Source organism: Labeo rohita, chromosome 15 (genome assembly GCF_022985175.1).
Source record: "Labeo rohita strain BAU-BD-2019 chromosome 15, IGBB_LRoh.1.0, whole genome shotgun sequence".
NCBI classification, from domain to species: Eukaryota; Metazoa; Chordata; class Actinopteri; order Cypriniformes; family Cyprinidae; genus Labeo; species Labeo rohita.
This window is the reverse complement of record NC_066883.1, coordinates 25,149,273-25,162,923: the sequence shown is the minus strand read 5'-3', so window position 1 is coordinate 25,162,923 and position 13,651 is coordinate 25,149,273. Positions and strand designations below refer to the sequence as shown.

The window sequence follows — 13,651 nt, the reverse complement described above, 5'->3', positions numbered from 1 at the left end:
GCTTATTTATTCAGATTTCAGATTATTTATAAATCTCATATGTATATATAAATATACAAACATACATTTATATATTTAAGAAAGAAATATAATTTATATTTGTACATTATATACATATTATAAATATAAATACATATATACGTGTAAATGTTTTTTGAATATGTATCATATTCATTATATTATATTATATATACACATTTAAATATACACAGCACATGCACATTTGTTACGTAAATGCAAACTTTTATTTTGGATGCCATTAATGATTTGACAGCACTAATTATATTACAAAAAACGCTTGTACCTGAGGTAAATAAATATAGTAATAACAGGGATATAGTGTCACAAAGAAATACTAGGTGCTAACTACTAGTATTTAATGAGTAGTTACATATGAAATTAAAACCGGCTAAACTATGTAGTAATTTAAAAATAAGTGCTAATAACAGATTCTAATTAGTTTGAATGTTAAGGCGGCCTGCCATATGTGCTATATTAAAGCTCTCGGGTTGCATTGGTCAGAAAAGAAGGAGGGAACAACCATTGCAAACAAGCACTGTGGGCTGTCATAGATGTACCTCTGTCCAGCTACTTTTTTTTATAAACACTATGCAAACACGCACGGCCATAATTCATCCACACGTTCGTGACGTGGGCGTAGATCTTCAAGTTATGACATGCAGATCTTTACGCCGCACAGACTCGTCTGTTTTATAGCTCAGTCGTGTTTATTGGAGCGTATCAACTAAGGATGTAGTTACAAAACAAACTGGAGCGACATGCATGCGTTTAAAAGTGAAACAAAAAAAGAAATGCGTTCAGACTGAACGAATATTTAGATCTGACTGACAAGAGGAGTTTCGATCGTCGCCGTCCGAATTCAAGTTCATCTCAAGTGCATTATGGAGACCTGCGTGATAGCCGTCGAGGAAAATCAAAACGATAATGTCAAGACCCATTCGTGTTTCCAGAGGACGTTTTCATCCATGACAGTGGACGATGTATATGAAGTCGCTAAAGTGGTGGGAGCAGAAGTGGAGAAGCTCATCGACAACTATGGGAAGTCGAGTGTGGAGGGTCTGGTGTCTCACATAGTGAAAGTATTGGAGCTCTTGGAGAGTTTTGCGGCGAGAAACCAAGCGCATAAATGTAAGGAAGAGGAACTACTGAAGGCATTTGAGACGTTACAGGTACAGCAGCAAAAGAAACGACATGTGAAAGAATCTGATGAGACCAGCAAGAGCACAGAGAACGGGGTAAGAACATGGTCGACATGTCAACACTGTTACTGTAGCAAGACTAGCTTTTTAGACTGCGTTTCAGATGTCTTACGATTATGTTATGGAACAGAAGTGTTTTTTAATACTATGGGCGGAGCTGTTGTGTGGACAGAGTTGCACTCTAGGATGACGCCTTTAATCCAGATGGACTTTTGATTCGAATCGTGACACGTTCGATTCTACGAAATGCCAATAGAGGGGACTTCCGGTCTGCCCTGCCCCTCAATAAATGTCATTTTGGAAAACATGAAGTACCATCCATTAGTGGTGGGGATTTTGAGCTTTAAGTCACTAATTCGTTTATTAAAATGATCGTTTACCGACCCCTTAATACAGGTTAAACAAGTATACACAAGTGGATGGCAACAAGTTATTGTACTTCTTATGTAGGGCCCTATGAAATCCGTTTTATTTTTTTCCAAATTCCGTTTTTTTTTCCTATTTTAATTTCTCTCAACTCCTTTTTAATGATTAAACTAAATTTTATTAATCAAAAACCATGTCTAATTAATTAAAAACATGAAACTTATACAATTTCACATCAATTTAATAAAGGTTTGACACGTTTAGGGCCCTAAGCATGTCTAATTATTTGAATGCATACTTAAATTATTCTTAAAATAGCCTTATGAAAGGTTTTTTACCCTCAGAAATTCTGTGTTGTGTATTTAAAATGTTCTGGTTATCAAGGCATAAAACATTAATTTATCTTTTAATTATTAAAAATGAAGCAAACTTTTTTTGTTTTTTGTTTTTTTTGCAAACAAAGGGGAATTTATTATTAAAAATAAAACATGGAAGAAATGTTGTGTGATTATACCCTAAAAAATAATGTTCGTTTTAGTAGTTGTAGTAATAGTAGTTATATACATCTGGCACAATGTCTTCAAGTTAAACCGGGCTTTTATTTTGACGGGTTGCTGTGTCTACCTTTACATTTCTGTGTGTATATGATATAAGGCTAGTTTTCCTAAAATGGAACGGTCAAATGCTCATGAAGTGACTCTCAGCAGATGTTGTTTATGTATTTATGTCCTCATTTAGTGAGACAACAGATGCTGAAATCACCACAAGCGTCACGTGCGCTTCGTGTGTAGTAAACAAAACCGCTCTTCTGCTCCATTCATTACTTGTGTGTTATGAACGATTCATTGAATCATTTAGTTCGATTAGTCGAGTCCTAAAAACCAAGCAGTTTGTCTTCAAATGTGTCTACAAATGTATACCAAGCTATATAATAAACATATTATTAACCTAAATTAGTGATTCATTTCAAAACCATTTTATTTGTTCATTTCATTTGCTAACAAGATGTCCCAGTCAAGATGTCCAGGTTTCTGTTTGTATGCGAACATGGGCCTGTCCTGCATAGTTAATACATTAATGATTTACAAGCAACTGTGTTCTCAAGTGACCTGTTAAATAGGTTTTGAAACTAATGTCAGGTTGACACCTGGTAAGTCTTACTTAACATGTTTGTGGTTTGAAAGGATTTTTGCAATGATTTTGTTTTGATTTTTTTTCTTAAGGACTGGCATCAGAAGGAGAAGAAACTGAAGGGAAATGTAGAAGTGTTACAGTCCCAGGTGCAACAGCTCAAGGAAGAGAATCAAGAGCTTCTGGCCCGCTTACAATGCACACACTCCAAAGAAGGTACAATTACCTGATGGTTAAATTAACACAATAAGTTGTTCATTTCAAAATGTAATATCAGTGTAACTGCCATCTCCATTTAAATAATAATTGAACTACATCTTCCGAAAGGAAACCATAAAATGTTTTCAGTTAAGATAATTTCTGTTACAAAAAACCAACAACAATAAAAAAAACCCTGAAATCTTCAGTTGTCACTGGACGATCCAGTGATTCAAAATGATGAGGTCAAAAATGTGTAAATAAATAAAGAATAAAAATAACTATAGATTAATTAATCATACACAGAAAGATCTATATAATCTATATGTTTTCTTAAAATGAAGAAAAAATTCTTACAATATTTCTTTAAAAAAACTACATTGTCTGAAAGGAAACCATACAAAGTTTTTAGTTCAGATGGTCATAATTTCTAATGCTACCAAAAAAAACCTTCCATTTTCACTGGAAAATTCAGTGATTAAAAATTATGAGGTCAACATTTTGTAAATAAATAAAAAGAGAATAAAAATAACCATAGATTAATGAATCTAGAACAGTATGAAATAGAACAGTAGAATACCGTGCGCATGCATCTTTTTAAAACATGACCGTACTGTACATTCGCTTCCCTTTTCTAGACCGCACACAGCGTCAGGAACGAGAGGTGATGCTCAAGCTGAAGGAAGTGGTAGATAAGCAACGTGATGAGCTAAGAGCAAAAGTCCAGGAGATTTCCAGCATGTCTAAGGAAGTGGAAGCGGTATGTGTCTGATATAACTTGTCCAGAGTTGCTCAAATGAATCTGAACCACTGGCTAATTTTAACTGCTAAAAGTCTTCTTGGACTTAAAGGGGAAATTCTGTCATTAATTACTTACCCTCATGCCAAATGAAGATATTTTTGATGAAATCGGAGAGCTTTCTGACCCTGCATAGACAGCAACGCAACTGACACGTTCAAGGCCCAGAAAGGTAGTAAGGAGATTGTTAAAATAGTCCATGTGACATCAGTGGTTCAACTTCAATTTACGAAGCTACGAAAAAGTATTGGGCACAGTATGCTTGCAAATAATATTTCACGTCTTCGATTGCATTCAATAGGCCTATTTGTAGTGCACCAATCACCCATTAATAGCAATAAGCTTTGTGCTTTTGGTTGTTTTAATAACTTCAGTTGTTACGATTTAATTCTTGTAATTGCGACTTTATTCTCAAAAATTTTGATATTTTTCTCGAAATATTACGACTTTATTCTCAAAATTTCAACTTAATGCATGAAATATGTAGACTTTATTTTTCTAATTTTGACTTTATTCTCTTAATTTCAACTTCATTCTCGAAAATTTCGACTTTATTCTCGAAATTTCAACTTTATTCTCGTAATATTTTGACTTAATTCTCGTAATTTCGACTTTATTCTCAAACTGTTTAGACTTTATTTTTGTAAATTTGACTTTATTCTCATAATTTTAACTTTATTCTAGAAATATTATGACTTTATTCTCGTAATTTCGACTTTATTCTCATAATTTTGACTTTATTTTTGAAACATTTCAACTTTATTCTCATAATTTCAATGTTATTCTCAAAATATTTTGACTATTATTGTAATTTCGACTTTTTTCTCAAAATATTTTTACTTTATTTTTGGAATTTTTACTTTATTCTTGAAATTTCGACTTTATGCATGAAATATGTAACTTTATTTTTCTAATTTTGACTTTATTCTCTTAATTTCAACTTCATTCTCGAAATATTTCGACTTTATTCTCAAAATATCTCGATTTAATTTTCGTAATTTCAACTTTATTCTCAAACTATTTAGACTTTATTTTTGTAAATTTGACTTTATTCTCATAATTTTACCTTTATTCTAGAAATATTACGACTTTATTCTCGTAATTTTGACTTTATTCTCGTAATTTTGACTTTATTCTTGAAACATTTCGACTTTATTCTCATAATTTCAACTTTATTCCCAAATATTTTGACTTTATTCTTGGAAATTTTACTTTATTCTTGGAATTTTTACTTTATTCTCGTAATTTTGACTTTATTCTCTAAACATTTCGACTTTATTCTCATAATTTCAACTTTATTCTCAAATATTTTGACTTTATTCTTGGAAATTGTACTTTATTCTTGGAATTTTTACTTTATTCTCATAATTTTGACTTTATTCTTGAAATATTTTGAGTTCATTCTGATAATTTCAACTTTATTCTTAAAATATTACGACTTTAATCTCGTAATCTTAGATTTTTTTTTTTCGTAGCACTAGAACGCTGTCGTAAGAAAGCTCTGGGAAAAATATCTTGATTTGTGTTCCGAAAATGAACAAAGGATTTACGGGTTTGGAACGACATGAGGTAATTCAATAAGGTAATAATTCAGTAATTAATGACAGCATTTTCATTTTTAAACTTACAAACTTACATGTGCAAAAAAGCACCACACCTAAAAAAACATAAGGGAGTGTTTTCGTTCTAAAAAAAGTTTTTTCTACCCCACAGAAAAAATGTGTACTGTTCTCGTCATCAGACCTAGTTTAGCAACTATCAAGGTTTTCTTTATTGAATTTGGAACACAGTGTCAGCAGTGTGTTACTCACTCCGCACCTCTGAACCAAAATGTAGTTGCTCATGAATTGCATCAGAGGCATACAGCTGTGGTTTGAAGCTGAGGTTAATACTTTCCCTTTTTGTGTGTTATGTTTGCCTTGCCTTGATTACGAAACTGGCCAGACTGGTACCACGCAATAGCCTGCTGCATAGAAAAATCAACAGAAATTTCTTGATTTGCTCTAAAGCTAACTTTTTCACATTTTCAGTATTCATCAGTTATTTTCAGTAAGCAGAAGTGTGTCATTTAACATGTTTGGCTTTTGTTCTTTAGCTCCAGGAGCAGCAGGAGCGGCTAATGAAGATAAACGCAGAGCTCAGACACAAGCAGAACATCATACAGACGCAGCTGAAGAGCGCAGTGGAGAGGAAGGCCGACCTGGAGGCCGACCTGTGCGAAAAACAGAAAGAGATAGAGCGCCTCAACTCACAACTAGAAAAAGCCAGCGTACATACTACTGCTGAACAGGTTTGTCAGTTGAATTTTACATTTATTCTTACTAACAAATTAGCTGTCCTGGATTTATGTGTATTTCCTAAACGCATAATCAGACAGAAGCTTGTATGTTCCTCTTGTCCTAGCGCAGGGTCTAATTTCCCCTTTGGTTGGTTGGATGAAGCATATATAGGTCACATTTGCCTTTACAGGAGTGGAAAGGACATGCTTGTGCACAACTCCCCATCAGCATATTAACAATTTGGGATGCTTGATTAAATTCCAGCTTTAAAACCTTGTCAGAATATTTTATCGTGATAAACAGAGATAAATGATCAGAAATAAATTAAGCTTTTAGTAATTAACAAAAAAAAATTCAAAATCTTAAATATTACACTGAACTAGATGTGTAGTATTACGTAGAAAGGAACAGTTTTATTGCTTTACATTTAAATATGATATCAAATCACTTTTTATATTATTATATTAAGCTTTTTGTTTTATTTAGTTATTATTCAGACATTTTGTGTTATTTTAACATTTATTTTAATTTAAATTGAATTCTAATTTTAGTTTAAATAATTTATTTTAAGTACCAGAGATTACTTAAATTCAGAAATAAAATATGTTTTTAGAAAAAAAAAGCAAAATATTAAATAATAAACTGAACTAGATCTAGACTATTATATTAGCTCATTTTTTAGATTAATATTATATTAATATATGTTTTAATATATTCAATTATATAAAAAATGTAATATACGTTTCATTTATTTATTATGAAAATATTATTTTAAGATTTATCTTAATTTAAAATGAAATCTAATTGAAGTTTAATTAATTTATTTTAATTAACAAAGATTATTTAAATTCAGAAATAAAAGAGCTTTTAGTATTTAACACAAAGAATGCAAAATGTTAAATAATACACTTCACTAGATCTGTAGTATTATTTATAATGGAGCTGTTTTATTATTTTATATTTAAATATTATATCAGATCACTTTTTAGATTAATATTATACTAAACTTTTGTTTTATTTATTATTAAAAAATTATTATTATTTTAAGATTTATCTTAATTTAAGTTTAATTCATTTATTTTAATTAACAAACATTGTTTAAATTCAAAAATAACAGCTTTTCGTAATTAACAAAAAAAATAATATTATATTAAACGTTTTGTTTTATTTATTTGTCATACATTTTTATTATTTTAACATTTATTTAAATTTAAATTGAGTTTAATTATTTCATTTTAATTCATTTTAAAATTAAAAAAAAAAAAAAAGCTTTTAGTGATTAACAAAAATACAAAATATAAAGTAATACACTTAACTAGATCTGTTGTACTATTTAGAAAGGAACCACTTTATTATTTTATATTTAGATATTATATCAGGTCACTTTTTATATTAATATTATATTAAACTTTTATTTATTTATTGTTCAAACATATTTATTTTAATTTAATTTTAAGTTAAGTTAATTAATTTATTTTAATTAACATTATTTTGATTAAGAAATAAAATCCGCTTTTAGTTATTAGTTATTTATAATTACTTAATATTAAGTAATACGCTAGATCTGCAGTACTATTTAGAAAGAAACCGTTTTATTATATTATATTAAAATATCTTTTTATATCTCTTCTTATATTACTATTATATTACAATTTTTATGTATTTATTATGAAAACATTATTATTATTTTAACATTTATTTAAATTGAAATTTAATCCTAATTTAATTAATTTATTTTAAGAGATTATTTAAATTCAGAAATAAAATTAGTTATTAATCAAAAAATATAAAAGTTTAAGGTTGCAAAATAGGATTTTTAACACAAGGAACTAGCTCTGTAGACAGACACAAATATGAATTATTTAGAAAGGATTTTTTTATTTATTATTTTACATTTATATATTAAATAGTTTTTATGTTTTATTTGTCATTTTTACACTTTATTTTAATTTATTTGAATGTTTTTTATGAATCAGCTATCTAGGTAACACTATGTTTCACACAATTATTTTTGTGTGTGATTTATCATTTCAGAATGCAATATGCATACCACAAACACTGTAAAATGTAGAAGATTACCAACTGTTATAGTCATCAACTGTCCAGTCATACATTTATGGTTTTGACTCACATACTCATATAATTCCACCTTTGCCTCTTTCAGAGCAGTTCAGCCATCGACCTCACAGATAAGATGATCATTGACTTGAAGGATCCAAATCGGCCTTGTTTTACCAAGCAGGAAGTACGGGACATGCTTTTCGAGAGGAACGAGTTGAAGGCCAATCTCTTTCTATTAAAAGAGGAGCTTGCATATTACCAAAGGTGAGACAGTATTGTTTATGACGCATTCTAACCTTTTATATCAGCACAACACATTGTCTCAATCTGGACACACATTACTGTGTTTCATTAGGGAAATCCTAAATGATGAGAGATGCCCAGGGTTCTTGCTCGATGCCGTTCGCTCTGCCATAAAGAAGCAGAGGACTGTCATAAAGTCTAAAATGCTTGGCATACCAGTTAGCGAATGTAGCACGTGAGTACATGCCACTAACAAACTGTTAATATACAGCCAAGGTAAATAATGCCATGGTTAACTGTGTTTCACTGTCATGCAGAGATGAGACCGATGGCCCTTTGTTTGAGAGGAGTGGAAATGAAGACAATGACACTGACAGCACTGACAACAGATCCCAAGGCTCACGCATCAGAAACCTGTGAGTTCATTCATGCTAAAACACAACACACCTATAGCAATAAATTATTTCAGTATAACTACCTACTTCACTGAAAACTGGTTTCAGCAATATTGGGCTATGGGATCAGTCATCAGTCTTAGGTGCAATAAATACATAATGAGTGTGAAATATTTAGTTGTTCTTATAGTTTAAGATGTAGTTTTTGCTAATTGTTTACTATTGGCTTCTATGCTATTATATGCCTGATTTTATCATTAAAATTACTTTTACTTGTTTATTTTTATTTAATTTGATACATAAAATAATTTAAGTGTTACCACATTTTTTTACATGTACATTTTTGTTTACATTTCTTAGATTAGATTATTTAACAGACATTTTTTTACATTTAAATTTTTTTGTTTCTATTTCTTACCACATTTTTAGATTTGACAAACATTTTTTTACATTTACATTTTTTTAAATCACATTTTTAGGTTACCCGACAGACGTATTTGTTTTACATTTACATTTTTTATAAACTGTTTGGGTTTACATTTACATTTGGGCTACCTGACAGACATTGTATTTTCATGGACATTTTTTGTTTACATTTCTTACCACATTTTTAGGTTACCTGACAGACTTTTTTTTCTTTTTCCTATTTACATTTTTGTTGGTTATTTGTTTTTTTTCCAACCACCTTTTTAGATTAGCCAGAAGATTTTGTTTTACATTTACAACTTTTGGGTTACACAGTATACATTTTTTTTCCATTGACATTTTTGTTACATTTCTTACCACATTTTTAGACAACAGACATTTTTTTTACTTTTTTTTTTTTTACAATTTCTTACCACATTTTTAGGTTAGCTGACAGACATTTTGTTCTTTTACATTTACATTTTTGTTTTTTCAACCACATTTTTAGGTTACCCAACAGATGTTTTTGTTTTACATTTTTTGTAAACAGGTTTTTTTTTTTTTAAACAGTTTACTTTTTTTTCATTGACTTTTTTGTTACATTTCTTACCACATTTTTAGATGACAGACATCTCTTTTTTTTTTACATTTTTGTTGACATCTCTCTTCTGCTTTTTTTTTTTTTACCACATTTTTTGGTTACTTGACAGACATTTGACATTTACGTTTTTGTTTACATTCTTTTTTTCTCCTTTTTTTTTAAGACCACATTTTTAGGTTATCCGACAGACATTTTTGTTTTACATTTCCATTTTTTGTAAACAGTTTGGGCTTATATTTCCATTTTGGTTACCTGACAGACATTTTATTTACATTTTTTGTTTACATTTTTTACCACATTTTTAGATTATCTGACAGACTTTTTTTTGTACACGTTTGCAGTTTGTTTTCCATTTCTTACCACATTTTTAGGTTACCTGAGAAACTTTTTTTTTTTTTGCAGGTAGTCCTATTAAAACTATTTCTGTTTGAGAGCCTCTTGTATTCCACATTTTTAAATAAGACTTTTATAAAGGGAATCTGCTCTCTTCTCTATAGAAGCCCATTTCCACCACTGAATAAAAAATAAAAAAGATTATTACAAATTTTTATCTCACAATTCGAAATTTTTTCTGAGAATTGTGAGATATAAACTCACAGTTGCGAGTTATAAAGTCAGAATTGCTTTATATAAACTCACAATTCTGACTTTTTCTCAGAATTGCTTTATATAAACTCACAGTTTACAAAAAATAAAGTCAGGATTGCAAGATAAAGACTTTTTCCTTACATTTTTTTATTCAGTAGCGGAAATGGGCTTCCATACTTCTGTGTATAGTAATTTGTGTGATACAGATATAGCAGCTGTATATTTTGGCTCTAGAGCAGCATTCATACTATATGTTCTTGGTAAAAACCTAAGGTTACCATCTCTTAATCACATTTCGTTCTTGGGCTTAGTAAACTCAGGAACTGACCATTCCAACTAGCTACTGAGCTACTACCTACAAAAAAATCCCCCTCTGTCATTCTTCTATCAGTGATTTATAGCTCTCTTATCCTCTCCTCTGATTTAAACCATTAGATTTGGTTTGCTGACGCCATCCAGTAGGAGCTCTGGTTCCCAGCCCTCCGGCCTTTCAGCATCCAGCTCTACGTGGGAAATCATTGATCCAGACGAGCAGGGAGGCGAGGAGGAGACATAGACGTTCTCCTCTCGAGAACCAGCACAACTGGGTTGGAAGAGAGAAGTTCAAAATATGATCTTGATCTCATTTCGGTTTCAAACCAGAAAACGGACTACTATTTGTATTTGGTTATACAAACAAAGTATTTCAATAGTTGTTGACCTTTTTTTCAGTATGAAATCATTCAGCACTTGGCTTTTGTTTATTTAGCCGATAGCTAGATTTGTGCCTGATGGTCACTCAGTGTGACAGATGACCTGAAGATGAGGTCAGATTGCGTCGGTTATATAGATATTGTTATTTGTTGTTTACCATTCAAAAATTAGGGTCAGTAGGAGTTTTTAATGTTTTTGAAAAAAATCAGTTTTAATCACCAAGGCTGCATTCATTTTGTTAAAAAAAACAGCTGTGAGTTTAAAATAACTTTTTATTTTAATATAATTTAACATGTAATTATTTCCACTGTAAAGTTGAATTTTACTCTAGTCTTTAGTGTGACATGGTCCTTCAGAAATCATTCTAACATGCTAAAATAGTGATTAGGAAACATTTCTTATAATTACCACAGTTGAAAATGCTTGTGCTGCTTAATTGTTTTTGTGAAAACACTTATACATTTATTTCAGGATTCTTTTATTAATATAAATTTCAAACGATCAGCTTTTATTTCTTTAGTGCAGCTTTTGATTAATTTAATGCATGCCTGCTAAATAAAAGTAATAATTTCTATGAAAAAAAAAAGAAAAATCTTACTGACCCCAAACTTTTGAGCAGTAGCATATACACTACCAGTCAAAAAGTTTTTGAACAGTAAGATTTTTAATGTTTTTTAAAGAAGTCACTTTAGTTCACCAAGCCTGCATTTATTTGATCCAAAATACAGCAAAAGCAGTAATATTGTGAAATATTTTATCTATTTATAATAACTACTTTCTATTTGAATATATTTTAAAATGTAATTTATTCCTGTGATCAAAGATACATTTTTAGCATCATTACTCCAGTCTTCAGTGTCACATGATGCTTCAGAAATCATTCTAATATGCTTTAAATTGATCAAAAGTGATGATAAAGAAATGTACAATGTCTTTATCATAAAAAGATTTCTATTTCAGATAAACGCTGTTATTCTGAACTTTCTATTTATCAAAGAAACCTGAAAAAATTCTACTTCTGTTGTCAACATAAAAATAATATATGGTTTTTGAGCAGCAAATCAGAATATTAGAATGATTTGTAAAGGATCACGTGACTGGAGTAATGATGCTAAAATTCAGCTTTAAAATCACAGGAATAAATTACATTTTAAAATATATTAAAATAGAAAACAGTTTTTTTAAATAGTAAAATTATTTCAAAATTTTACTGTTTTTGCTGCACTTTGAATCAAATAAATGCAGGCTTGGTGAGCAAAAGAGACTTCTTTAAAAAACATTAAAACTCTTACAAGTGGTAGTGTAAATGGTTAAAGCTTAACTGTTTAATTTTTTCACTTTCTCCTGAGTTTAATATGCAAAGACAATTGATAAGACAATTGATAGTAATACATTTTGTTGATTTTCCAAAGAGTGTAAACAATAGCTTTGTGGCACTTTCAAAACATTGCTGTTTCAGGGCCCAACATGTTTACTTATGGCTTAACGAACAGCATGCATTTGGGAAAATGTAACCTGTAATAAGCTGTTTATCTGGAAAATGACTTGGAAGTGTTTTTAAACAATCATTTCTCTTGTCACTTAAATGTTGGTGTAAATGACAGCAGACTGGTGCACTTAAAAACAGGAGAGTAATCTGCAGTGTTTTGATACTCATAATACACCTGGCATTATATTATAGATGTCTGGATGGAAGCTACAGAGAATTATAGCAGCTATTTTTTACAGAGAGTATATTTAATATGGATTTTAACCAAAGATACTCACATTGTATTGCCATCACTATCACACTGACCCTTTATGTCACTAGGGGGCATTAGAGTATTTTATATTCATGTTCTTCCAATATATTTTCTTATAAAACATAAGCTGTCCCTAAAAGTATCCATTTTGTATCTATTTTAAAGATATTTAGCATGTTTTTAAATAGAAATATTTTAATATTGGCAACCAACATATGATATTATTGTAGAGATGTCTATGATTATCTCAACCTGATGTTAAAATAGCATATAAACATGTAAGAACAAAAGATGCATTGGTCAAAAGTTTTATTGTTTTAACATTTTGTCATTATTTATTCATCCAAACTTGTATGACCTACTTTTGCAGAACACAAAAGAATATACGTGTTAATAAATTATGTCAAAATGTTTTTTCATGTGAACTACCTAACAACTAATGAGTTGACACTTTACCCTCTTTAGCCATTCATCTGTTCAGAAGTATGTCACATAGTTGTTTTGTTAAAAAAAAGAGGCAAAAATGTATGGACGTGATTCAGATCTGCTTGTATGAGTCTTAAGGTGTTCCCTGATTGAGAGGAAGTCTGTGTTTCCTCCCAAGGAAATTGGAGATAATGGGTGCCAGCATGTTTCAAAGGCCTTTAGCTGAATACGATATTCCTCAGCTGTCTGTGACTCATCCGTTTATCTTTAGACATTTGGAAATAAAAGTTAATGAGTCCCATATAGGACCTTTTCCTAGTGTATTTTATTTTTGCAAAAACGTTTGTTACTAGAAAGTGCTGTGAGGCTAAATAAAATCAAGAGATGTTATTGTGACATTTGTGTGTGTGATTTTTCACCTCTCAACAAAAAAGCCCATCTATAGTCAGTGCAATTTTTTTAATAATTGCTAAGGATGAGAAAATGTTGGCAGACACACTGACC

The 13,651-nt window shown here is 30.3% G+C and overlaps 1 protein-coding gene across 1 annotated transcript; it reads left to right on the top strand.

Moving 5' to 3' along the window:
• The first annotated feature begins 559 nt into the window (after positions 1-559).
• Positions 560-13,543, top strand: rilp (Rab interacting lysosomal protein). Its single transcript, XM_051129534.1, has 8 exons — positions 560-1,256; positions 2,810-2,933; positions 3,554-3,675; positions 5,810-6,004; positions 8,158-8,318; positions 8,410-8,532; positions 8,615-8,713; positions 10,722-13,543. The coding sequence occupies exons 1-8, from the start codon at positions 903-905 to the stop codon at positions 10,840-10,842; spliced, it is 1,299 nt and encodes a 432-aa protein (XP_050985491.1). The 5' UTR covers positions 560-902; the 3' UTR covers positions 10,843-13,543.
• Positions 13,544-13,651: the final 108 nt, after the last annotated feature.